This window comes from Dromiciops gliroides, chromosome 2 (genome assembly GCF_019393635.1).
Source record: "Dromiciops gliroides isolate mDroGli1 chromosome 2, mDroGli1.pri, whole genome shotgun sequence".
In the NCBI taxonomy this organism is placed as follows: domain Eukaryota; kingdom Metazoa; phylum Chordata; class Mammalia; order Microbiotheria; family Microbiotheriidae; genus Dromiciops; species Dromiciops gliroides.
The window spans coordinates 310,171,815-310,199,455 of record NC_057862.1 but is presented as its reverse complement, the minus strand read 5'-3'; the positions used below and the strand labels follow the sequence as shown (position 1 = coordinate 310,199,455).

Below are 27,641 nucleotides of genomic sequence, written 5' to 3'. Positions count from 1 at the left end.
TCATTACATATTAGATAAAATAAATTGTAGCTCACCTATGGGATGTCTTTATACATTTTTTAAAACATAAAGTATTCTTTTTTGTTGATTGTGTTCCCCTTCTCTCCATAGAACACTGACTCATTGTATTTGTGACTATTTATCCAGAGGTCTAGCAACACTCGCATTTGTCTGTATGTCGACCTTTGTTTATTATCTACACAATAACCTTTCCCATGACGTGGTACTAGTTCGAACTTGATAATAAGTTAACTTTTGGATTATGCATTAACTTTTTCATTTCTTCCTTAAATATAACCAGGGTTTAAATAAATTACATAATTGTAGCTTTGTAGTTCAATATCGTGAGATGCTACATTCTCTAGTGTTCCCCCAAACAGCATTATTCAGAAATATGAAAGATGTAGATGTGGAAACAGGCCATAAATTAGAATTGGCTACAACCAAAGATTTTTGAAGCTCAAATGAGATCATGGCTATGAAGTACTTTGCAAACCTTAATGTGCTATATAAAAACCCATTACTACTGCTGCTGCTGCTGCTACTACTACTACTGCTACTACTATTATTACTTCTGCTCCTCCTAGTACTACTACTACTACTACTTTTACTGCTACTGCTGCTGCTGCTACCACCACCACCACCACCACCACCACCACCACTACTACTACTACTACTACTACTACTACTACTACTACTACTACTACTACTACTACTACTACTACTGTTATTAGTGTCCAATCACCAGGGCCCCAGTCTGATGATGATTTCATTCCCTGAGCCTTCTACTGCACTTCAGCTGACTTCAAGCAAGTTTACAGAATAGCTATAACAAACTGGAGCAGGAAGTTCATGATGCCACAAATTAGAGTAACCTGTGTTCTACACTATAGAATTGACAAAAAATAATATTGTTTTTAGAAAAAAAAGAAATCAAAACCAATACTGTCTATCATGACAAAGCAATCTAACATGGAAATGATTTTCTATATTTCAAGGATTAGACTTTTCTTTTAATTACTGGTCTCTGGGAGTTCCTGGAGGCTAAAAGAATTTCTTGCTATTTATCTAGTCTGATGCTCAGATGGTAGAAATAGAAATACAACTCTGAGATTTCTTTTAGTTTTGAGTCTTTGAGAGTTTCTGTGGCCAAAGTTTTATAATTTAAAGGAAATCAGGTAATGCATCTCTTCATATTTAAATAGACTGACCCTCCAATGGGAGAAATAAAAACACAACTCATCAATTGGGAATAGAGTGATGGTTCTTCCAGAAAGTGTAAGACATAAAAATGTATTGAGTTGTTTCTTAAATATCTAACACCAGCTCAAAGATAACCTATTTCATGGGTTCAAAGAGACAAAAAGCCTTCAAATAAAGTGAATCAGAACAAATTATACCTGCTCACAGAAACTGGAGTTTCATCCAGGCAAATCTCCCAAGTCAACATTTAATAACACAGACAAGATTTAAAAAGGAAAGTTTATACTAAAAATATTATAAAAGAGGATAAAAGAGCTCTACTTTTTGCACCTCCCTCTAATTCAACAAAAACATAGAGGAAATTCAGCAATGTTACACACCTCAAAATTTAACCAAAACCCCCACTAAAAATGAAAAAAAAAACCCACAGAATACAATCCATGAATTTCACCTATTTTAAATAAGTGAAAGTTTTATGCCTTTATATTTTAGAAACTACTACAAACGTTAGATTCTATTGATTTGAAAACAAACCTTAGTAGCAACTTTGTGCATATGCACATACCTACAGAAAATATATAAATATATATGTGTTTGTGTGTGGACACACAAAATATTCCAGTGGAGTTTGCCTATCTGAATCTATAATACATTAAAATTTGTATTACGAAAAAGGTTACAGTTTTCAGCTCAGTGGAGCAGCTCCTAAGCAAGAGCTTACTCACCTTAGTTAAAATTATGACATTGGGTAAATTATTCGACATTTCTGGGTATAAGTTTGTATTCCCTAAAATCTGGGGTGTTGCATCAATGATTTCCATAGTATCATCAAGTTCTATACGGTATGATGTTAATAAAATTTTTAAGGGAGTTAAATTCTTCTAATACTATGAATTCATAGGCAGAATAAGTAGAAAACTCAGTAGACTTCACTAGTGAACAGTAGAGACAGAAAAGTAATGAGTCGCCGTAAATTAATTTGTAATTCTGTTCTACAGAATAAAGTTTACCTGGAAAAGTGCTTGCTCATCTTTCCCTTGAAGTAAAGACTGAGCAGGTAATGGAGACTCCTTTTGCTCACAGCTCTGCTGACTGATCAGGGTGTCTGCATAGTTGGGCTGAGGAAAGATCAAGTGACTCTTCCGAGAATCCGTGGTGAGAGAAACCTCATGCGAATAGGTCTGAAGGAAAGCTCTCACTCCATCTATTCCCAGAAACTGGGAGGAGGGCACTCCCCCGACAGGGGCACCCGCAGACTGCACAACTTGCAGCATCCACCACCTTCTCAGCCTGAGAGCCAGCAGAAGGACAAGGAAGGCAAAGAACAAGCAGGAGACCACCGCCACTGCTATGACCAGGTAAAAGGTGAGGAGAGAGTCATCCTGGGTCTCTGGGGAGGCCTGGCTGCTGAGGTCAGAGAGGATGTCTGGGATGCTGTCAGCCACTGCCACAGTGACACTGACAGTGGCAGAGAGAGGGGGCTCGCCATTATCTGTCACTGCCACGATGAGATTCTGCTTGAGGGCATCTTTGTCCAGGAACGTCCTGACCGTCCTGATCTCCCCCGAGTGCAGGCCCACGGAGAAGAGGCCGGGCTCTGTGGCCTTGAGCAGGCGGTAGGACAGCCAGGCATTCTGGCCAGAGTCTGCATCCACGGCCACCACCTTGGTCACCAGGTAGCCTGGCTCAGCAGAGCGTGGGGCCAGCTCCACTCCACTGGAGCCATCCGTGGGGAAGGCGGGGTACAGGATTTCCGGGGCGTTGTCATTCTCATCCAGGACGAACAGAGTCAGGGACACGTTGCTGCTGAGGGGAGGGTCCCCAGAGTCCCTGGCTGTCACTCTCAGCTGACATTCCCGGAACTGCTCATAGTCAAAGGAGCTCAGAGCATAGAGGGTGCCAGTCTCTGAGTTGATGGAGACAATGGATGACAGTGGTGGTGCCTCCAAGGAGAGGGTACTGTCCTCGATGGAGTAGGTGACTAAGGCATTCTGCTCACTGTCTGGGTCGTGGGCAGTCAAGGAGTAGATGGAAGCTCCTCTGGGGTTGTTCTCCCGGATGTAGGCAGAGTAGGCTGACTGGCTGAAAGTCGGTGGGTTGTCATTGATGTCTGCCACGTGCAACAGGATGTGAGTGTCTGTAGACAGAGCTGGGCTCCCAAAGTCTTCTGCTCTCACGGTGATGTTGTACTCAGACACCTGCTCCCTGTCCAGAGCCCTGTCAGTCACCAGGGAATGGTAGTTGTCCACCTTCTTTTCTAATTTAAAAGGCAGATCGCCTGCCATGGAACACAGGACTCGACCATTTTCACCAGAGTCTCGATCATGCACGTGGAACAGAGCAATCACAGTCCCAGGGGGAGCATTCTCGGGGATTGAGCTGGTGACAGAGGTGATAGTCACTTCTGGGGCATTGTCGTTGATGTCCAAAACTGTGACATGAATTTTAGCTCTGCTTCTGAGGCCTAGGCCATCATGAGCCTCCACTTCCATTTCATGGAATTCTGCATTCTCATAATCTAGAATTTGTAAGGTTGATAATTCTCCTGTTTCAGAATTTAGTTGGAATATTTGAGAGGTCTCCCCAGGTATTTTCACTTGATAGTATCTTATCTGAGAATTGATTCCTTCATCTGCATCTGTGGCATTCACCATGAGCAGTACTGTCCCCTGGGATACATTCTCAGGAACATTGACGGTATACACAGGCTGAGTAAACACTGGGGCATTGTCATTTACATCTAGGACAGTCACTAGGATTTGAATAGTGCCAGAGAGGACCGGTTCTCCCCCATCCCATGCTGTGAGCACGAGGTGATGAATAGACTCTTCCTCCCGGTCCAGGACCCTCTCCAATATAAGTTCTGGGTACTTGACTCCACCAGGTCTACTTTGCAGTCTCAAAGAGAAGTGATGGTTGGGGCTCAGCTCATAGCGCTGGAGAGAATTCACTCCCACATCTCGATCATATGCAGTTTCCAGGAGGTGCTGGGTTCCCGGAACTGTGGTTTCGCTGATTTTTAGTTCTAGCTTCTCTGCTAAGAAGCGAGGGGCGTTATCATTAATGTCGGTTATCTCCACCTCCACTGAATGTATTTTCAATTTATCCTCAACAATAACATTAAAATTCAGTAGACAACGGTCGCTCTGGGCGCAGAGTTCTTCCCTGTCTATTCTGTCTGCGGTGACTAAGCTGCCGCTTCCAACATTAAGAGCAAAATGCTGCTTCTTACCTTTGGAGACAATGCGAACTCCTCTCTTGGACAGTTCCCGCGGCTCCAGCCCCAAGTCCATCGCGATGTCTCCCACAAAAGATCCCTTTTCCATCTCCTCAGGAACAGAGTAGCGAATCTGGGCAGCGCTGATGTCCCATAGCGTCCCCAGGAGAAAACAATGCAGAAGTCGCTGAATGCAACCTCTGCGGTTTTGCTCAGCGACCATTGCTTCCTTTAGAAAGGTTCCCTTTATACTGCAGCCGAATATGGGTTTGCTCTTGGATTCTCTGTTTCTCCCAGTAGTATGTATTCAGAACTTAAGTGTGGAGCGTCTGGGATCAGGGGACGTAATTTCTGTGCAGCCTGGAGCGTGTGAGTTTGGTCTCTGGGAGCTTTGTCCCCTAGCACCGGGAAAGATTAGGTTGGTCCTCGCCTTGAGTTTCTCCTGCTGACTGGTGGACAGCGGCGCCCAGAGGCGAAATCAATTATTACAACTCTATCTGATTAGAATGGTATAATGTAATGAAATGTCATTTAGAAAGAAATTGATTCTGACGGATTTATGCTGGAAAAAAATGTTATCCATCTCCAGAGAAGAACTGATTGAGTATGAATGCAGATCAAAGCATTCGTTTGTCCTTTTTCTTATTTTTGTTCCCCCCCCCTTTTATTTTTATCAACAACGTGCCCAACAGGGAAATACATATTGCATGACTGCACGTGAATAACCTAAATTAAATTCCTTGCCTTCTCTATGAAGAGGAAAAGGGGATTAAGGGAGGAACTCTAGAACTCAAAAATTTAAAAAATGAATGTAAAAAATTGTTTTTACATGTAATTGGAGAAAAAATAAAGTATTAAATTAAAAAAAACACCAAAGAAATTGAAGTCATAGAATTGGAGTTAGCTGAGATCATATCTTCTTTCGATGATAGGTCTAATGTTGGTAGAGACCTTCTAGGTGATCTTGTAAAATTGCATTTAGGCCAATAATATTAAAATATCATATAAAAATGTCATTTTAAAAAATGTTTTATTGTCATGGTGTGTAACCTTTACCTTCAGTTACTCAGACTAAACAAATTATAACTCACACAGATTATAATGCTATATACATTCTGTTGCACAGAAAATATAATTTTCAGTTCAGTATGTACCTTCCAGTCCATAAAAAATAAATATGTTGACCCTCTTAATTTCAGTGTATTTGTGCATATTTATCCACATGCCTAGCTATACTTGTGTGTCTATATATATTTAGTCTATTTTATATTTAATACATTTAAACATACATATACATGTGCGTGTTTGTGTGTATGAAATCTCTTCTTCAGGCTACATTTTGACATGACACTAATTTGTCCATGATAATATATTATTAGCTTTTAGGCTATGCATTAACTTTCTAAGTACAATCAGGGATTGATTGCATTCTATAATTGTAGCCCTGCAGTTCAATAGAAGTCGCATAAAAAAGTTAGTTGCTACTATTTTCCTATGTTCTCCCCCCCCCCCCCCGCCAAATAGTACAAGAATTATGACTATAACCTTGTAATTATTCATTGGCTCTAACCTACTTGGAGTATGAAGTTCATGATGCCACCAAACAAAGCGAAATGTAATCTTGTTTTTAGGCATGAGAAAGAAATCAAAAGCAATATTGACTATCATCTCAAAGCTTTTGAACAAGGAAATGTTCTTCAGTACTTCAAGGATTTCATATTTCTAAGGAAATAAGGAAATGAATCTCTTTGTATTTATCTAGGTTGGTCCTCATATGGTAGAAATAGAAACAGCCTATCATGTGGCATAGAGTGATGGCCCCATGAGAAAGAGTAAACAATGTTACATTTTAAATTCAATGTTGAATTCCTGCTCAAAGGAGAATAACCTCTTCATAGGCTGATACAATCAGAACTAAATTATGCCTGTGCACAAGAACTGCAATTTCACAGATGCAAATCTCCCAAGTCAGCATTTACTACGATATTTATCAGGTTATAAAAGGAAAGTGCATATAGAAGATAAAATGAAAGAAAATGAGTCTGATTCCACTTCCTTTAACTCGCCCTAATCCACAAAATTCAGACATACTACATACATTTCAGAATCCAGCAAGAATTTATAAAAACACAAAAGGACAAGATAATCCACTCATTTCACCTTCTCTAATGGAAATTATATGTGACTATATTTCAGTTCATACAACAAACCTTTACACTATATATTCATTTGAAGACTAATTTTAGCAGCAACTTCCTTCACATATGTGCACATACAGATATATGTGCGTAGTCTTTTGTATATATTTATGTACGTTTATACATACAATATATTTTTAGAAATCAATGGGTGGGGGCAGCTAGATGGTGCAGTGGATAGAGCACCGGCCCTGGAGTGAGGAGTACCCGAGTTCAAGTCCGGCCTCAGACACTTAACACTTACTAGCTGTGTGACCCTGGGCAAGTCACTTAACCCTAAATGCCTTACTAAAAAATAAAAAAAGAAAAAAAAGAAATCAATGGGTGCCTTATTAAGAGAGGGGAATAATTGCAATCCCCGATTCCCATCTCGAATGGGGTTCAACTGGCCTGCCAGTGTGGGGTAGTCACACAATGATCTAGTCAGTGTAGTTTGCATGCAGCCCCGGACATCTAAGGGCATCACAGACTTTCTATTGCTCAATCTCGGGTGACTGAACGCCACTTGTCTCTCTAAGAAGTTGGGACAATGATCACTTGGGGGGTCCAGTAACTAGTTAGCAGGACAGAGTCTCGTTTGTTCTCTGAATTAACCAGACAAATCACTCCACCAACTAAGAACAGCCATGCAACACCACCCACAGAATTTAGAAAGAGCTATCAATCTGTCAGTCTTTTCAGTGTCCGGGCTGGCTGACATTTCCTGTGTTTCTCAAAGAGAGACATGAATTTGAACCTACTGGAGCAATTCTGAGGGTGTATTTTGATCTTCCTTGTCACCAAAGAAACTTTCTATGGTCAGCATCCCCCCCCCCCCGTTTTCTCATTTTCCCAGCCTATTTCTTGACTTTTAACTCTTTCTTAAAGTGGGGCACTGCTTCCAGGGCGGAGGGTGCACTGTGACAAGCTTCAGGGGGGTTGTACAGATGTTCTCTGAAATACTTCTAGGAATTTGTAAGTTCTTAGTTCTTCCAAGGTGGTATGATATAAGGAGAGGTAAGTTCACCACTCTTCTGGCCTGTGCTCTGGTCTTCAAGCAACCACAGACCTGCTTTTCTACCCTGGAACTATGAACAAAGTCCTGCTCTACTTTGACTGCAAGCTCTGAGGTGCTTGTGCTCCTCCCCTGCCTGAGACCTCCACTCAAGACTTTGACCTGGATCCAAGTATGGGCAAAATAACAGAGTCCTGCTCTGTGCTATGCAAGAGATCACTGTTATCTCCTTCTGGACAACGGTTCCAACCCCCTAACCATCTATGGGCTGAATTCCAGTAGCAGTAACTACGGCTGGTGATTCAGAGGCTCTTAAGGCCGGCTCCCGGTTTGTGAGGGCTGACTCTGCTCCAGGCTGAACTCCCTAGTGGAGCAATTCTTAAAGGATGGGTAGCTTGGGAAGTACTGTTAGCTTGGGGAAAATATGTAACCTTTCTGATTACTAATTTTCACTGCTTGGGTTTTGAATGGATGGTCTCCATGAAACCTACAAGTTCTACATATAATTACTGCACTTAATAATAGGTTAACTTGGGGCAGCTAGGTGGCGCAGTGCATAGAGCACCGGCCCTGGAATCAGGAGTACCTGAGTTCAAATCCGGACTCAGACACATAACACTTACTAGCTGTGTGACCCTGGGCAAGTCACTTAACCCCAATTGCCTCACTAAAAAAAATAATAATAAGTTAACTAGGGTTTGACTCTTTTCATACCATTCATTCATAAACAAAATAACTATAAAATGCAATAGATCTCTCCAGTGAACAGTAGACATCAAAAAGTAATAAAAACAAGTCACCAAAATTAGTTTGTAATTCTATTCTACAGAATAAAGTTTACCTGGAAAAATGATTCTTCATTTTTACCTCCAAGTAAAGACTGAGTAGGTAATGGAGGCTCTTTTTGCTCACAGCTCTGCTGACTGATCAGGGTGTCTGCATAGTTGGGCTGAGGAAAGATCAAGTGACTCTTCCGAGAATCCGTGGTGAGAGAAACCTCATGCGAATAGGTCTGAAGGAAAGCTCTCACTCCATCTATTCCCAGAAACTGGGAGGAGGGCACTCCCCCGACAGGGGCACCCGCAGACTGCACAACTTGCAGCATCCACCACCTTCTCAGCCTGAGAGCCAGCAGAAGGACAAGGAAGGCAAAGAACAAGCAGGAGACCACCGCCACTGCTATGACCAGGTAAAAGGTGAGGAGAGAGTCATCCTGGGTCTCTGGGGAGGCCTGGCTGCTGAGGTCAGAGAGAATGTCTGGGATGCTGTCAGCCACTGCCACAGTGACACTGACAGTGGCAGAGAGAGGGGGCTCGCCATTATCTGTCACTGCCACGATGAGATTCTGCTTGAGGGCATCTTTGTCCAGGAACGTCCTGACAGTCCTGATCTCCCCCGAGTGCAGGCCCACGGAGAAGAGGCCGGGCTCTGTGGCCTTGAGCAGGCGGTAGGACAGCCAGGCATTCTGGCCAGAGTCTGCATCCACGGCCACCACCTTGGTCACCAGGTAGCCTGGCTCAGCAGAGCGTGGGGCCAGCTCCACTCCACTGGAGCCATCCGTGGGGAAGGCGGGGTACAGGATTTCCGGGGCGTTGTCATTCTGATCCAGGATGAACAGAGTCAGGGACACGTTGCTGCTGAGGGGAGGGTCCCCAGAGTCCCTGGCTGTCACTCTCAGCTGACATTCCCGGAACTGCTCATAGTCAAAGGAGCTCAGAGCATAGAGGGTGCCAGTCTCTGAGTTGATGGAGACAATGGATGACAGTGGTGGTGCCTCCAAGGAGAGGGTACTGTCCTCGATGGAGTAGGTGACTAAGGCATTCTGCTCACTGTCTGGGTCGTGGGCAGTCAAGGAGTAGATGGAAGCTCCCCTGGGGTTGTTCTCCCGGATGTAGGCAGAGTAGGCTGACTGGCTGAAAGTCGGTGGGTTGTCATTGATGTCTGCCACGTGCAACAGGATGTGAGTGTCTGTAGACAGAGCTGGGCTCCCAAAGTCTTCTGCTCTCACGGTGATGTTGTACTCAGACACCTGCTCCCTGTCCAGAGCCCTGTCAGTCACCAGGGAATGGTAGTTGTCCACCTTCTTTTCTAATTTAAAAGGCAGATCGCCTGCCATGGAACACAGGACTCGACCATTTTCACCAGAGTCTCGATCATGCACATAGAACAGAGCAATCACAGTCCCAGGGGGAGCATTTTCAGGGATTGAGCTGGTGACAGAGGTGATAGTGACTTCTGGGGCATTGTCATTGACGTCCAAAACTGTTACATGAATCTTAGCTCTGCCTTTGAGGCCAAGGCCATCTTTAGCTTCTGCTTCTATCACATAGAATTCTGCATCTTCATAATCTAAATTTTGCAAAATTGATAATTCTCCCGTCTCAGAATCTAGTTGGAATATTTGAGAGGTCTGCCCAGGTCTTTTCGATTGAAAATATCTTACCTGCGAATTGATTCCTTCATCTGCATCGGTGGCATTCACTGTGAGCAGTACGGTCCCCTGGGGTACATTCTCAGGAACATTGAGGGTATACACAGGCTGAGAAAACACTGGGGTATTGTCATTTGCATCCAGGACAGTCACTCGGATTCTAGCAGTGCCAGAATGAACAGGTTCTCCCCCATCCCGTGCTGTGAGCACAAGATGGAGAGTAGATTCTTTCTCCCTGTCCAGGATCTGTTCTAGCACCAACTCTGGGTACTTCATCCCATCGTCTCCCCTTTGCACTCTCAATGAGAAGTGATGGTTGGGGCTCAGCTCATATCCCTGGAGTGAATTCACTCCCACGTCCTGATCATATGCACTTTCCAGCACATGCTGGGTTCCCGTAGCTGTGGTTTCACTGATTTTTAGTTCTAGCTCATCTGTTAGAAATCGAGGGGCGTTATCATTAATGTCGGTTATCTCCACCTCCACTGAATAAATTTTCAGTTTATCCTCAACAATAACATTAAAATTCAGTAGACAACGGTCGCTCTGGGCGCAGAGTTCTTCCCTGTCTATTCTGTCTGCGGTGACTAAGCTGCCGCTTCCAACATTAAGAGCAAAATGCTGCTTCTTACCTTTGGAAACAATGCGAGCCCCTCTCTTGGACAGTTCCCGCGGCTCCAGTCCCAAGTCCTTGGCGAGGTCGCCCACAAAGGATCCCTTTTCCATCTCCTCAGAAACCGAGTAGCGAATCTGGGCAGCGCTGATTTCCCACAGCGTCCCCAGGAAAAAACAAAACAGAACTCGACGAATGCAACCTCTATGGTTTTCCTCAGCGACCATTGTTTTCTTTAGAAATGTTCTCTTTATTCTGCAGCTGAATCGGGGTGTGCTCTTGAATTCTCTGTTTCTTCCTGTAGTATTTCTCCAGAACCGGGAGTGTGTAGCGTTACAGTGCTTAATTTCTGTGCTTCCTGGAGCTTGTGATTCTGGTCTCTGAAGGCTTTGTCCCCCTAGCATTTGGAAAGATTAGGCTGGTCCTCGCCCTGAATCTTTCTAGCAGATTGGTGGACAGCGGCGCCCAGAGGCAAAAACAATTATTACACTTGCTCTGAGACAATGTTTAAACTGGTATACCATATGAAATATGATTAAGGAAGAAATTGAAGTCATAGAGTTGGAGTTACATGAAGTCATAGCTACATAGAATCATTCATAGGCTTGACTTTGGTTGGGAAGTTCTCTGCAAACTCATACAATTTCTTTTAGACTAATAGTGTTAAAATATTATTTAAAATATCAATCATGGCGGCAGCTAGGTGGCGCAGTGGATAGAGCACCGGCCTTGGAGTCAGGAGTACCTGAGTTCAAATCTGGCCTCAGACACTTAACACGTACTAGCTGTGTGACCCTGGGCAAGTCACTTAACCCCCATTGCCTCACTTAAAAAAACAAAACAAAAAACAAAAAACAAAAAACTATATCAATCATGGGGTAGCTAGGTGGCACAGTGGATAGAGCACCGGCTCTGGAGTGAGGAGCACCTGATTTCAAACCTGGCCTCAGACACTTGACACTTACTAGCTGTGTGACTCTGGAAAAGTCACTTAACCCCAATTGCCTCACAAAAAAAAAAAACCCAAAACAAATAAAATGTCAATCTTTAGAATGTTATCATTGTGAGGTTTTGTAACCTTTGTCATTAGTTACTCAGGCTAAAGAAATTATTCCTCACACAAATTGTCGTTTTGTATACTATCCATAGAATCAAAATACTATTTTCTGTTTATTTTGTACCTTTCAGGTCATAAGACAGTAAATCCATTGGCCCTCTTAATTTCGATGTATCTGTGCATATTTATCCACATACACTTGCTTCTTGGTTTGTCAATATGTATAAACATACATACATACATACATGCCTACATATACATACACACATATAGTATTCTTCAGACTACATTTTGACATGGTACTAATTTGTCTATGAAAATAGATTATTCACTTTTCCATTCTGTATTAACTTTCTAAGTACTATCATAGATTGAATGTGCTCTATAACTCTATACCCTTTCAGTTCTTTAGATGTTACACAACTGAAATTAGTTTCTACAATTTTTCAGTGTTCTCCCAAACAAAATACTACAAAACATGACCACTGTGAGAAGATTTTAGAAACCCCAGGGCTACAGCACAGCATAAAAGCTGGCTGGGTCCTGAGCTTGACTAAACAACAATCCTTTGCACTCTCCCTCTGGATGGTCTCACCTGGCAAAAACACATAATTATTGTATTGCTTTGACCAGCACCAGTTGTTCTCTGATCTTGGAAAAGTACTGAACAAGCTCAGAAAAGTACCCATGTTCCAATCATGGTCCTGCTAAGAATCAAATTTGACACATTATTGCTGTTACCCCTCAATGTCAAGGCTACAGCTCACTGGGTAGCCATTGGTATAAATTCTGAGATCTCCCCACACTGCTTCAGATCCCCTCACTAGGGGCACGGATCCAGTACAGGTGTCTATAGCCTCTTATTGATTGCAAGACATTTCCCTCACTTTGAAATTAAACCTTCTGAATAATTCCTGACTCACCTATCTCTAGCCTGCTGTCTTCAATTCTGGCCATCCTCAGTTTAGAAACCAGTTCTGGTTCAAGTTGACAACTGTAACCTTGGATATTCAATAATTCTGACCCACTAGAGTTTAAAGTTCATGATGCCACCAAACAATTTAAAGTAACCTTTGTTGACTCTCATGAAAAAGCACCTAAACTTGGAGATGTTCTTCAGTATTTCAAGGATCTGAAAGTTCTAAGGAAATAAGAATCTGCTTATTTATATAGGCTGTCCCTCATATGGCAGAAACAGAAATACAACTCATCATATGAGAGCTGAGTGATGGTCCCTTGAGAAAGTGTAAGGCATGAAAATGTGTTGAATTAATACTTAAAAGTCCTATTCCTCATAAAAATTAGCATATTCTTGGGCTCCAGAATCCAGAAAGACTTCAAATAACCAAATAAGACTAAATGATGTCTTTAAACAAAACCCAGAGGTTCACCCATGCAAATCTCCCAACTCAACATTTAGTAACATAGACACATATAATGCCTTAACAGGGAAGTTTATGCTGAAAATATTATGAAAGAGAATAAAACAGCTTAACTCTACTTCTTGCTTATCTCTCTTATCCAAAAAACATATAAAGAAAATCCAGCAATGACACACCTCAAAATCCAGCAAGAAAAAATTAAAATTGTAAAAGGAAAAGACAATCCATGCATTTCACCTTCTTTAAATAAGTAGTTTATGCCTGTATATTTTACGTACTACAACAAACCTTGGCACTGTATTGATTTGAAAACCCCTCTTAGTTGCAGTTTAATATATATGTATGTGAATGTACACACATATGTAAATACATGTGTGTGGATATATACATAATTATGTAAAAATTTGAGTGGAGTTTGGCTATCTCAATCTGTAATCCACTAAAATCTCAATCATAAAAAGGGTTATCTATCTCATCCTGGTGGAGCAATTTCTAAGCAAGAGCTTACTCACCTTACTGACAACTATGACCTTGGAGAAATTATTCAACCTTTCTGGGTGTTAGTATCCATTCCCTAAAATCTGGGGTGTTGCTTCAATGATCTCCATAGAATCTTCAAATTCTATTGTATGATGTAAATAATACTTTTATGGGAGTTAAATTCTGATACAATGAATTCATAGGCAGAATATCTAGAAAATGCAGTAGACCTCTCTAGTGAACAATAGAGACAGAAAAGAAACGACGAATTCCCAGAAATTAGTTTGTAATTCTATTTTACAGAGTAAAGTTTACCTGGAAGAATGCTTGTTCATCTTTTCCTTGAAGTAAAGACTGAGCAGGTAATGGAGGCTCCTTTTCCTCACAGCTCTGCTGGCTGATCAGGGTGTCTGCATAGTTGGGCTGAGGAAAGATCAAGTGACTCTTCCGAGAATCCGTGGTGAGAGAAACCTCATGCGAATAGGTCTGAAGGAAAGCTCTCACTCCATCTATTCCCAGAAACTGGGAGGAGGGCACTCCCCCCACAGGGGCACCCGCAGACTGCACAACTTGCAGCATCCACCACCTTCTCAGCCTGAGAGCCAGCAGAAGGACAAGGAAGGCAAAGAACAAGCAGGAGACCACCGCCACTGCTATGACCAGGTAAAAGGTGAGGAGAGAGTCATCCTGGGTCTCTGGGGAGGCCTGGCTGCTGAGGTCAGAGAGAATGTCTGGGATGCTGTCAGCCACTGCCACAGTGACACTGACAGTGGCAGAGAGAGGGGGCTCGCCATTATCTGTCACTGCCACGATGAGATTCTGCTTGAGGGCATCTTTGTCCAGGAACGTCCTGACAGTCCTGATCTCCCCCGAGTGCAGGCCCACGGAGAAGAGGCCGGGCTCTGTGGCCTTGAGCAGGCGGTAGGACAGCCAGGCATTCTGGCCAGAGTCTGCATCCACGGCCACCACCTTGGTCACCAGGTAGCCTGGCTCAGCAGAGCGTGGGGCCAGCTCCACTCCACTGGAGCCATCCGTGGGGAAGGCGGGGTACAGGATTTCCGGGGCGTTGTCATTCTGATCCAGGATGAACAGAGTCAGGGACACGTTGCTGCTGAGGGGAGGGTCCCCAGAGTCCCTGGCTGTCACTCTCAGCTGACATTCCCGGAACTGCTCATAGTCAAAGGAGCTCAGAGCATAGAGGGTGCCAGTCTCTGAGTTGATGGAGACAATGGATGACAGTGGTGGTGCCTCCAAGGAGAGGGTACTGTCCTCGATGGAGTAGGTGACTAAGGCATTCTGCTTACTGTCTGGGTCGTGGGCAGTCAAGGAGTAGATGGAAGCTCCTCTGGGGTTGTTCTCCCGGATGTAGGCAGAGTAGGCTGACTGGCTGAAAGTCGGTGGGTTGTCATTGATGTCTGCCACGTGCAACAGGATGTGAGTGTCTGTAGACAGAACTGGGCTCCCAAAGTCTTCTGCTCTCACGGTGATGTTGTACTCAGACACCTGCTCCCTGTCCAGAGCCCTGTCAGTCACCAGGGAATGGTAGTTGTCCACCTTCTTTTCTAATTTAAAAGGCAGATCGCCTGCCATGGAACACAGGACTCGACCATTTTCACCAGAGTCTCGATCATGCACGTGGAACAGAGCAATCACAGTCCCAGGGGGAGCATTCTCGGGGATTGAGCTGGTGACAGAGGTGATAGTCACTTCCGGGGCATTGTCGTTGACGTCCAAGACTGTGACATGAATCTTAGCTCTCCCCTTGAGTCCGAGTCCATCCTGAGCCTCCACCTCCATTTCATGAAATTCGGCAATTTCATAATCTAGAATTTGTAAGGTTGATAATTCTCCTGTCTCAGAATCTAGTTGGAATATTTGGGAGGTCTTCCCAGGTATTTTCACTGGGAAGTATCTTACCTGCGAATTGATTCCTTCATCTGCATCAGTGGCATTCACTGCGAGCAGTATGGTCCCCTTGGACAAGTTCTCAGGAATACTGACGGTATACACAGGCTGGGTAAACACTGGGGCATTGTCATTTGCATCCAGGACAGTCACTAGTATTCGAGTAGTGCCAGAACGGACTGGATCTCCTCCATCCCATGCTGTGAGCATGAGGTGGTGAACAGGCTCTTCTTCCCGGTCCAGGGCCTGCTCTAGCACCAATTCTGGGTACTTGACTCCTCCTGTTCTACTTTGCAGTCTTAGAGAAAAGTGACGTTTGGGATTCAGCTCGTATCCCTGGAGAGAATTCATTCCCACATCCTGGTCATATGCACTTTCCAGGAGGTGCTTGGTTCCCATAGGTGTGAGTTCACTCATTTTTAGTTCTAGCTCCTCTGCTAAAAAGCGAGGGGCGTTATCATTAATGTCGGTTATTTCCACTTCTACTGAATGTATTTTCAGTTTATCCTCAACCAGAACATTAAAATTCAGTAGGCACCGGTCGCTCTGGGCGCAGAGTTCTTCCCTGTCTATTCTGTCCGCAGTGACTAAGCTGCCGGTTCCGACATTGAGAGCGAAATGCTGCATCTTACCTCTGGAGACAATTCGAGTTCCTCTCTCTGACAGTTCCCGCGGCTCCAGCCCCAAGTCCTTTGCGATGTCTCCCACGAAGGATCCCTTTTCCATCTCTTCAGGAACCGTGTAGCGAATCTGGGCAGCGCTGATCTCCCACAACTTTCCCAGGAAAAAACAAAGCAACACTCGCCATATGCAGCCTCTGTGGTTTTGCACAGCGACCATTGTTTCCTTTATAAATGTTCTTATTCTGCAGCCGGATCTGGGTTAGCTCTTGGATTCTCTCTTTTCCCCTGTAATAAGGGTTCAGAATCGAAGTCTGGAGTGTGTAGGCTTAAGGGGATTTAATTTCTGTGTATCATGGGGCGTGTGAGTCTGATCTCCGAGAGCTTTGTGCCCTAGCACCCCGAAAGATTAGTCTGGTCCTTGCCCTGGATTTCTCTAGCAGATTGGTGGACAGCGGCGCCCAAAGGCTAAATCAATTATTGCACTCGCCCTGAGACATTGAATGTTTAGACTGGTGTAATATATGAAATGTCTTTAAGGAAGAAATTGAAGTCATAGAGTTGGAGGTACCTGAGGTCATAGCTTCATAGGGTTATAGGTTTAATCTTGGTTGGGACCTTTTAGGCAATCTTTTACAATTACTCGTAGGCTAAGTGTTAAAATAATCTTTCTTAAAATGTCAATATTTAGAATGTTTTTATTGTAAGTTACTATAGACTTTACCTTTAATTACATAATTACATAGAATAAATAGATTATAAATTATATACATTATAATGTATTCGTCTTCTAGAATAGAAAATATTTTCTCTTTATTATGAACCTTTCAACTCATAAAACAGTAAATATATTGACCCTCTTAATATCATGGTCTCTGTGTTTATTTGTCTTTATGTCTAGCCATACACTTTTTTCTCAGTATATGTATATTATCTATTCTTTAGGCTACATTTTGATATGGAACTAATTTATCAATGATAATAAATAAGTTTTAATTATGTATTAACTTACCAAATACAATCAAGGATTGGTGCCTTCTGTATTTGTAGCTTACATTTCAATAGAAATCACACAACCAAAGTTAGATTCTACCATTATTAGATATTCTCCCTAAGAAAATGGCACAGAACATGACGACTTTAACCTTAGAATTATCCACTGACTTTAACCCACTTGGATTATGAAGTTCATGATGCCACCAAACAATTTAACATAACATTTTCTCTTCAGTGTTAAGTTGCTCAATTGAAATATAATATTGCTTTTAGTAATGAGAAAGAAATAAAAAACATGTTAACTCTCATTTCAAATTAATTTAACATGTTCTCAGTAGATCAAGAATCTGGTGTTTCTAAGTAAATGAGGAAATGAATCTATGCACATTTATCTATGCTGGTATTCATATGGCACAAATGGATATACAGCCTATCATGTGGAACAGAGGAATGGCCCGTTGAGAAAGACTAAGTCATGACAATGTGTGACATTATTATTTAAATGTCCAATTCTCCTTCAAAGGAGAATCAGCTCTTCTTGGGCTAATACAATCAGAATTAAATTATGCCTATGCACAAGAACTGGACCTTTACAGATGCAAATCTCTCAAGTCAATATTTGGTAAGGTAGACAATTATGAAGTTATAACAGGAAAGTACATGCTGAAAATAAAATGAATGTGAATAAGTGTGACTCCAAGTCTTGTACCTTGACTTCATTCAACAAACATACACATGAAATGCAGCCATACTACACATATTTCAAAATCCAGCAAGAATTTATAAAAACAAAAAAGGACAAGATAATCCACTCATTTCACCTTCTGTACAGAAGTGGAAAGTATGTCAGTATGTTTCAGTCACTACAATCAACTTTTATATTATGTTTTAATTTGAGGAATCATTTTAGGAGTAGTTTCCTTCATATATTAATTTCATACATATATAAACACACATATATTTATGCATAGGTAGGCTAAGTAATTTTAAAAATTATTGGCTTCTTAAGAGAGCTTGTCTCTAATGAATTAAACTTGGAAATTCAAAGAGGATCATAGATTTTAACCTATTGGAGTAATTCCTAAAAGAGAGATATAGCTCAGCCACTATTGTGATCTTGGGGAAATAATTTAGCCTTTCTGGGTATTAGTCCTCCTTCCCTGGGCTTTGACTGTATGTTCATCATGATACCTTCAAGTTATAGATGGTATTATTGTACTTAATAATAGTTTTACTGGAGTTGAGCTGTTCTCAGACCATATATTCATAACCAGAATATGTAGAAAATGCAAAAGAACTCTCTAGTGAACAGTAGAGACAGAAAAGTTATTACTTTTTTTTTTACCAGTCGCCAAAATTAATTCCTAATTCTGTACTACAGAATAAAGTTTACCTGGAAAAATGCTTGTTCATCTTTTCCTTGAAGTAAAGACTGAGCAGGTAATGGAGACTCCTTTTGCTCACAGCTCTGCTGACTGATCAGGGTGTCTGCATAGTTGGGCTGAGGAAAGATCAAGTGACTCTTCCGAGAATCCGTGGTGAGAGAAACCTCATGCGAATAGGTCTGAAGGAAAGCTCTCACTCCATCTATTCCCAGAAACTGGGAGGAGGGCACTCCCCCGACAGGGGCACCCGCAGACTGCACAACTTGCAGCATCCACCACCTTCTCAGCCTGAGAGCCAGCAGAAGGACAAGGAAGGCAAAGAACAAGCAGGAGACCACCGCCACTGCTATGACCAGGTAAAAGGTGAGGAGAGAGTCATCCTGGGTCTCTGGGGAGGCCTGGCTGCTGAGGTCAGAGAGGATGTCTGGGATGCTGTCAGCCACTGCCACAGTGACACTGACAGTGGCAGAGAGAGGGGGCTCGCCATTATCTGTCACTGCCACGATGAGATTCTGCTTGAGGGCATCTTTGTCCAGGAACGTCCTGACAGTCCTGATCTCCCCCGAGTGCAGGCCCACGGAGAAGAGGCTGGGCTCTGTGGCCTTGAGCAGGCGGTAGGACAGCCAGGCATTCTGGCCAGAGTCTGCATCCACGGCCACCACCTTGGTCACCAGGTAGCCTGGCTCAGCAGAGCGTGGGGCCAGCTCCACTCCACTGGAGCCATCCGTGGGGAAGGCGGGGTACAGGATTTCCGGGGCGTTGTCATTCTCATCCAGTACGAACAGAGTCAGGGACACGTTGCTGCTGAGGGGAGGGTCCCCAGAGTCCCTGGCTGTCACTCTCAGCTGACATTCCCGGAACTGCTCATAGTCAAAGGAGCTCAGAGCATAGAGGGTGCCAGTCTCTGAGTTGATGGAGACAATGGATGACAGTGGTGGTGCCTCCAAGGAGAGGGTACTGTCCTCGATGGAGTAGGTGACTAAGGCATTCTGCTCACTGTCTGGGTCGTGGGCAGTCAAGGAGTAGATGGAGGCTCCCCTGGGGTTGTTCTCCCGGATGTAGGCAGAGTAGGCTGACTGGCTGAAAGTCGGTGGGTTGTCATTGATGTCTGCCACGTGCAACAGGATGTGAGTGTCTGTAGACAGAGCTGGGCTCCCAAAGTCTTCTGCTCTCACGGTGATGTTGTACTCAGACACCTGCTCCCTGTCCAGAGCCCTGTCAGTCACCAGGGAATGGTAGTTGTCCACCTTCTTTTCTAATTTAAAAGGCAGATCGCCTGCCATGGAACACAGGACTCGACCATTTTCACCAGAGTCTCGATCATGCACGTGGAACAGAGCAATCACAGTCCCAGGGGGAGCGTTCTCAGGGATTGAGCTGTTGACAGAGGTGATAGTCACTTCCGGGGCATTGTCATTCACATCCAAAACTGAGACATGAATCTTAGCTCTGCCTTTGAGGCCAAGGCCATCCTGAGCCTCCAATTCTATTACATAGAATTCTGCATCTTCATAATCAAGATTTTGTAAGGTTGATAATTCTCCAGTCACAGAATTCAGTTGGAATATTTGCGATGTCTTGCCAGGTATTTTCACTTGAAAGTATCTTACCTGCGAATTGATTCCTTCATCTGCATCAGTGGCGTTCACCGTGAGCAGTACTGTCCCCTGGGGTACATTCTCAGGAACATTGATAGTATACACTGGCTGAGTAAACACTGGGGCATTGTCATTTACATCCAGGACAGTCACCAGGATTCGAGCAGTGCCAGAACGGACTGGTTCTCCCCCATCCCGTGCTGTGAGCACAAGATGGAGAGTTGGGTCCTTCTCCCTGTCCAGGGCTTGCTCTAGCACCAACTCTGGGTACTTCACCCCATCCTCTCCCTTTTGCACTCTCAGAGAGAAGTGATGGTTGGGGCTCAGTTCATAGCCCTGGAGAGAATTTACTCCCACATCCTGGTCATATGCCCGATCCAGGGGATGCTGGGTTCCCACAGGTGTGAGTTCATTGATTTTTAGTTCTAGTTCCTCTGCTAAAAAGTGAGGGGCGTTATCATTAATGTCGGTTATCTCCACCTCTACTGAATAAATTTTCAATTTATCCCCAACCAGTACATTGAAATTCAGCCGGCATTGGGCGCTCTGGGCGCAGAGTTCTTCCCTGTCTATTCTGTCGGCTGTGACTAAGCTGCCGGTTCTGACATTGAGAGCGAAATGCTGCTGCTTACCTCTGGAGACAATGCGAGCCCCTCTCTCCGACAGTTTTCTCAGCTCCAGCCCCAAGTCCTTGGCGAGGTCGCCCACGAAAGACCCCTTTTCCATCTCCTCGGGAACCGTGTAGCGTATCTGAGCAAAGCTGATCTCCCACAAAGTCCCCAGAAGAAAACAATGCAAAAGTCGCTGAATGCAGCCTCTGTGGTTTTTCTCAGCGACCATTGCTTCCTTTAGAAAGGCTCCCTTTATTTTGCAGCCGAATGTGGGTTAGCACTTGGATTTTCTGTTTCCCCCAGTAGTACGTGTCCAGAAGCTGGAGCATGTAGGGTTAGCGAGCTTAATTTTTGTTCATCCTGAAGGATGTGACTTTGTTCTCTGGGAGCTTTGTGCCCTAGCACCCGGAAAGATTAGGCTGTTCCTCGCCCTGAATTTCTCTAGCTGACTGGTGGACAGCGGCGCCCAGAGGCGAAATCAATTATTGCACTCAATCTGAGACTTTAGAATGGTATAGTGTATGAAATGTCATTAAGAAAGAAACTGAATTGGAGTTTTGTGAGGTCATAGCTTTATAGAATCATATTTTTATTGGTGGTTGGTACATTCTATAAAATCTCATCAAATTCCATTTAGGCTAATAGTGTTAAAATATTTTTTAAAATTCCAAACTTTAGAATGTTTTCATTATCAGTTTCTGTAACCTATACCTTCAGTTACTCTGGCTATATAAATTATAACTCACAGAGATTATAATGTTGTATACGTTCCATAGAATAGGAAAGATTATTTTCTCTTCATTCTATACTTTTCACACCATAAGACAGTAAATCTATTGACACTCTTAATTGCAGTGTATTTGTTCATATTTATCCACATGTCTAGCCATATATTTATTTATTGGTTTCTCAGTGTGTATAAACATACATACATGCAAACATACATGTATTTATATATACTATTCTTCAGACTACATTTTGACTTTGTACTAATTTGTCTAAGACAATAGATTATTTACTTTTCAATTATGTTTAACTTTCTAAGTATTATCATGGATTGAATGTGTTATATAACTGTAGCCTTTCAGTTGTTTAGATGTGGCACAACTGAAGTTAATTTCTACCATTTTTCAATGTTCTCCCCAACAAAATAGTACAAAACATGAGGAATGTGACCAAATATTAGGAGCCTCCCTTTTTTCCAAAGCTAAGGCCCAGCAAGTAAGCATTGCCCTGACCTTTGCACTCACCCTCTGGATGATCTCACCCTCTAGCAAAATCACATAATTATTGTACTGCTTTGACCAACACTAGTTGTTCTCTGATTGTGGAGAAGTACTGGACAAGCTAAAAAATGTACCCCTGTTCAAGTCATGAAGTCCTGCTATGAATCAAACTTGTCACATTTCTGTTACCTCCCATTTTCAGTGCTATGGCTCACTGGGTAGCCATTGGTATAAATTCCGAGGGCCCCAGCACCGGTGCCTATATCCTCTCCTTGCTTGCAAGCCATTTCCCTCACTTTGAAATTAAACCTTCTGATTAAGTCCTGACACCTGTCTGTAGCCTGCTTTGTTTTATTCTGGCCATTCGATGGTTAGAAGCCTATTCTCATTCACTGGACAGCCATAATCTTGGAATTATCCAGTGACTCTAAACCAATGAAGTGCAAAGTTCATGATGCCACCAAGCAATTTAAAGTAACCTTTGTTGACTCTCATGACAAAGCAACTGAACATGGAAATGTTCTTCAGTATTTCAAAGATTTGACATCTTTTTTTTAATTAATAAAGTATTTTATTTTTTCTTCCTGTTACATGTAAAGATAGTTCTCAACTTTTGTTTATACAAGCTCTCCAATTTCAGATTTTTCTCCCTCCCTTCCCTATCTCCCCCCTCCCCTAGACAGCAGATAATCTGATATAGGTTTTATATATACATGATAACATTAAACATATTTCTGCCTTAGTCATTTTATAAGAGAAAAATCAGAGCAATGACAAACCTCAAAATAGAAAAATATCAGCACCAAAAACAAAAGAAGTAGTAGTATGGTTCATTCAGCATCTATACACCTCAATTCTTATTTTTTCCTGGATTTAGAGATCCTCTTCTATCATGAGTCCCCTGGAACTCTTCTGTACCATTGCATTGGTGAGATGAATCTAGTCCATCACAGTAGATCAACACACAATGTTGATGATACTGTGTACAATGTTCTTCTGGTTCTGCTCATCTCACTCATCATCAGCTCATGCAAGACCCTCCAGGTTTCTCTGAAGGCCTCCTGCTCATCGTTTCTTACAGTGAAATAGTATTCCATTGTATTCATATACCACAACTTGTCCAGCCATTCCCCAATTGATGGGCATCCCCATAACTTCCAATTCCTTGCCACCACATAAAGAGCAGCTACAAATATTTTTGTACTTGTGGGTCCCTTTCCCCTTTCCATGATTTCTTTGGGAAAAAGACCCAAAAGTGGTATTGCTGGGTCAAAGGCTATGCACAGCTTTATCGCCCTTTGGTCATAATTCCAAATTGCTCTCCAGAATGGTTGAATCAGTTCACAGCTCCACCAACAATGCATTAGTGTTCCAATTTTCCCACAGATTCTCCAACATTTATTATTTTCCTTTTTTGTCATTTTAGTCAATCTGATAGGTGAAGATTTGACATTTCTAAGGAAATTAATATCTACATATTTATCAAGGCTGGCCCTCATATGGCAGAAATAGAAATAAAACTCATGATATGAGAGCAGAGTCATGGTCCCTTAAAAAAGTGTAATGCATGAAAATTTCTTGAGTTATTACTTAAATGTCCAATTCCTCTTCAAAAAATAATGTATTCAGGGCAGCTAGGTGGTGCAGTGGATAGAGCACCAGCCCTGGATTCAGGAGTACCTGAGTTCAAATCTGGCCTCAGATACTTTACACACTTACTAGCTGTGTGACCCTGGGCAAGTCATTTAACCCCAATTGCCCCACCAAAAAAAATGTATTCTTGGGCTCAAGGATCCAGAAAGTCTTCAAATAAAGTGAATCTGATCAAAATTATGCCTTTGAACAAAAAGTAGAGGTTCACCCAAGCAAATCTCCCAAATCAACATGTAACATAGATACTCATAAAGCCTTGACAGAAAAGGTTATGCAGAAAATACTATGAAAGATAATAAAACAACTTAATTATATTGCTTGCAGTGGTATGCCTGTATATATATATATCCAGGATACCACACACCTCAAAATCCAGAAAAATTTTAAATGTAAAATATGAGACAATCCATGCATTTCACCTACTTTTTTTTTAAATTTGCGGGGCAATGAGGGTTAAGTGACTTGCCCAGGGTCACACAGCTAGTAAGTGTCAAGTGTCTGAGGCCAGATTTGAAGTCAGGTCCTCCTGAATTCAGGGCCGGTGCTTTATCCAGTTCACCACCTAGCTGCCCCCTTTTATCTACTTTAATAGAGGTTTTATGGCTTTACATTTTGCCTACTACAACAAACCTTTACACTGCGTTGATTTGAAAATCCCTCTTATTTGTAGTGTCATATATATGTATATGAATGCATGAATACATGAATATATGTGTGTTTTGGTGTGTGGACATACATGTAAACATGTAAAATTTCAAGGGGAGTCTGACTATCTGAATCTGTAATCTATTAAAATCTCAATGGCAAAAAGGAGTTATGGATCTGAGCATGATGTAGCATTTCCTACAGGGGAGCTAATATGCCTTAGGCACTGCTAAGATACTGTTTAAGTTATATTACTGACTTGGGTATTAGTTTCCATTCTCAAATAATTTGGGGTGATACCTGAATGATCTCTGTAGTATCAAGTGCTATATTTGATGGTATTAATAATGTTTTTATTGGAGTTAAATTCTTCTAAGACCATAAATTCATAGGCAGAAAAACTAGAAAATGCAGTAGACCTCTCTGGTGAAATGTAGTAAAAGAAAAGTAATGACATGAGTTGCAGAAAAATTCAATTCTACAAAATAAAGTTTACCTGGAAAGACGCTTGTTCATCCTTTCCTTGAAGTAAAGACTGAGTAGGTAATGGAGGCTCCTTTTGCTCACAGCTCTGCTGACTGATCAGGGTGTCTGCATAGTTGGGCTGAGGAAAGATCAAGTGACTCTTCCGAGAATCCGTGGTGAGAGAAACCTCATGCGAATAGGTCTGAAGGAAAGCTCTCACTCCATCTATTCCCAGAAACTGGGAGGAGGGCACTCCCCCGACAGGGGCACCCGCAGACTGCACAACTTGCAGCATCCACCACCTTCTCAGCCTGAGAGCCAGCAGAAGGACAAGGAAGGCAAAGAACAAGCAGGAGACCACCGCCACTGCTATGACCAGGTAAAAGGTGAGGAGAGAGTCATCCTGGGTCTCTGGGGAGGCCTGGCTGCTGAGGTCAGAGAGGATGTCTGGGATGCTGTCAGCCACTGCCACAGTGACACTGACAGTGGCAGAGAGAGGGGGCTCGCCATTATCTGTCACTGCCACGATGAGATTCTGCTTGAGGGCATCTTTGTCCAGGAACGTCCTGACCGTCCTGATCTCCCCCGAGTGCAGGCCCACGGAGAAGAGGCCGGGCTCTGTGGCCTTGAGCAGGCGGTAGGACAGCCAGGCATTCTGGCCAGAGTCTGCATCCACGGCCACCACCTTGGTCACCAGGTAGCCTGGCTCAGCAGAGCGTGGGGCCAGCTCCACTCCACTGGAGCCATCCGTGGGGAAGGCGGGGTACAGGATTTCCGGGGCGTTGTCATTCTCATCCAGGACGAACAGAGTCAGGGACACGTTGCTGCTGAGGGGAGGGTCCCCAGAGTCCCTGGCTGTCACTCTCAACTGACATTCCCGGAACTGCTCATAGTCAAAGGAGCTCAGAGCATAGAGGGTGCCAGTCTCTGAGTTGATGGAGACAATGGATGACAGTGGTGGTGCCTCCAAGGAGAGGGTACTGTCCTCGATGGAGTAGGTGACTAAGGCATTCTGCTCACTGTCTGGGTCGTGGGCAGTCAAGGAGTAGATGGAAGCTCCCCTGGGGTTGTTCTCCCGGATGTAGGCAGAGTAGGCTGACTGGCTGAAAGTCGGTGGGTTGTCATTGATGTCTGCCACGTGCAACGGGATGTGAGTGTCTGTAGACAGAGCTGGGCTCCCAAAGTCTTCTGCTCTCACGGTGATGTTGTACTCAGACACCTGCTCCCTGTCCAGAGCCCTGTCAGTCACCAGGGAATGGTAGTTGTCCACCTTCTTTTCTAATTTAAAAGGCAGATCGCTTGCGATGGAACACAGGACTCGACCATTTTCACCAGAGTCTCGATCATGCACGTGGAACAAAGCAATCACAGTCCAAGGGGGAGCGTTCTCAGGGATTGAGCTGGTGACAGAGGTGATAGTCACTTCCGGGGCATTGTCATTCACATCCAAAACTGTGACATGAATGTTTGCTCTACCTTTGAGGCCGAGGCCATCCCGAGCCTCCACTTCCATTTCATGGAATTCTGCATCTTCATAATCAAGATTTTGTAAGGTTGATAATTCTCCTGTCTCAGAATCTAGTTGGAATATTTGCGATGTCTTGCCAGGTATTTTCACTTGAAAGTATCTTACCTGCGAATTGATTCCTTCATCTGCATCAGTGGCATTCACTGTGAGCAGTACTGTTCCCTGAGATACATTCTCAGAAACACTGACGGTATACACTGGCTGGGTAAACACTGGGGCATTGTCATTTGCATCCAGGACAGTCACCAGGATTCGAGCAGTGCCAGAACGGACCGGTTCTCCCCCATCCCGTGCTGTGAGCGTGAGATGGTGAACGGATTGCTCTTCGCGGTCCAGGGCCTTCTCCAGCACTAATTCTGGGTACTTGACTCCTCCTACTCTACTTTGCACTCTCAGAGAGAAGTGATGGTTGGGGCTCAGTTCATAGCCCTGGAGAGAATTCGCTCCCACATCCTGGTCATATGCCCGATCCAGGGGATGCTGGGTTCCCACAGCTGTGGTTTCACTGATTTTTAGTTCTAGCTCCTCTGCTAAAAAGCGAGGGGCGTTATCATTAATGTCGGTAATCTCCACCTCCACTGGATAAAGTTTTAGTTTATCTTCAACCAGAACACTGAAATTAAGCAGGCACTTGGAGCTCTGGGCGCAGAGCTCTTCCCTGTCTATTCTGTCGGCTGTGACTAAGCTGCCGGTTCTGACACTGAGAGCGAAATGCTGCTTCTTACCTTTGGAGACAATGCGAGCCCCTCTCTCTGATAGTTCCCGAGGCTCCAGCCCCAAGTCCTTGGCGAGGTCGCCCACAAAGGATCCCTTTTCCATCTCTTCAGAAACCGTGTAACGAATCTGGGCTACGCTGGTCTCCCATAGCCTCCCCAGGAGAAAACAAAGCAGGAATAGCTGAATGCAGCCTCTGTTGTTTTGCTTAGCGACCATTATTTCCTTTAGAAATGCTCTCCTTATTCTGCAGTCGAATCTGGGTTAGCTCTTGGCTTCTCTCTTTTCCCCTGTAATAAGTGTCCAGAACCTAAGTCTGGAACGTCTACCCTTAGGGGGCTTAATTTCTGTGTATCCTAGAGTGTGTGTTTGTTTTCCTGGAGCTTTGTGTCCTAACATCCGGAAATATCAGGCTGGTCCTCGCCCTGAATTTCTCTAGCTGACTGGTGTACAGCGGCGCCCAGGGGCCAAATCAATTATTACACTTGATCTGAGACACTGAATGTTTAGAAAGTTTAAATGTATGAAATGATATTGAGGAAGAAATTGTAGTCATAGAGTTGAAGTTACCTTAGATCATAGTCACATATGATCATAGGTTTAATGTTGGTTGGGACCTGCTAGGCGAATTTTTACAATTCCTTTTAGGCTAATACTGTTAAAATGTCAGTTCTTTAAATGTCAATCTTTAGAATGTTTTTATTGCCAGTTTCTATAATC

General features: G+C 43.4%; 3 protein-coding genes across 6 annotated transcripts in view; all 3 read right to left on the bottom strand.

Annotated features, from left to right (window-relative positions):
* LOC122740066 (protocadherin gamma-C4) overlaps positions 1-27,641 on the bottom strand; it is a 249,367-nt gene that overhangs the window by 176,120 nt on the left and 45,606 nt on the right. The window contains exon 1 of one of the 4 annotated variants that reach the window (XM_043981863.1): positions 24,711-27,309. The exons of 1 other annotated variant lie outside the window; for it this stretch is intronic. In XM_043981863.1, the coding sequence (XP_043837798.1) occupies positions 24,711-27,140 (2,430 nt within the window). In that variant the 5' untranslated portion in view covers positions 27,141-27,309. Of the gene's footprint in view, positions 1-8,453; positions 11,008-18,489; positions 21,088-24,710; positions 27,310-27,641 lie in introns of those variants that run through there. 2 more of the 4 variants (XM_043981860.1, XM_043981862.1) reach the window with 2 other exon arrangements.
* Positions 2,196-4,801, bottom strand: LOC122742098 (protocadherin gamma-A2-like). Its single transcript, XM_043986117.1, has one exon. It carries the CDS (start codon positions 4,641-4,643, stop codon positions 2,196-2,198), a length of 2,448 nt encoding a protein of 815 aa, XP_043842052.1. The 5' UTR covers positions 4,644-4,801.
* Positions 13,873-16,320, bottom strand: LOC122742082 (protocadherin gamma-A2-like). The gene has a single exon (XM_043986089.1). It carries the CDS (start codon positions 16,318-16,320, stop codon positions 13,873-13,875), a length of 2,448 nt encoding a protein of 815 aa, XP_043842024.1.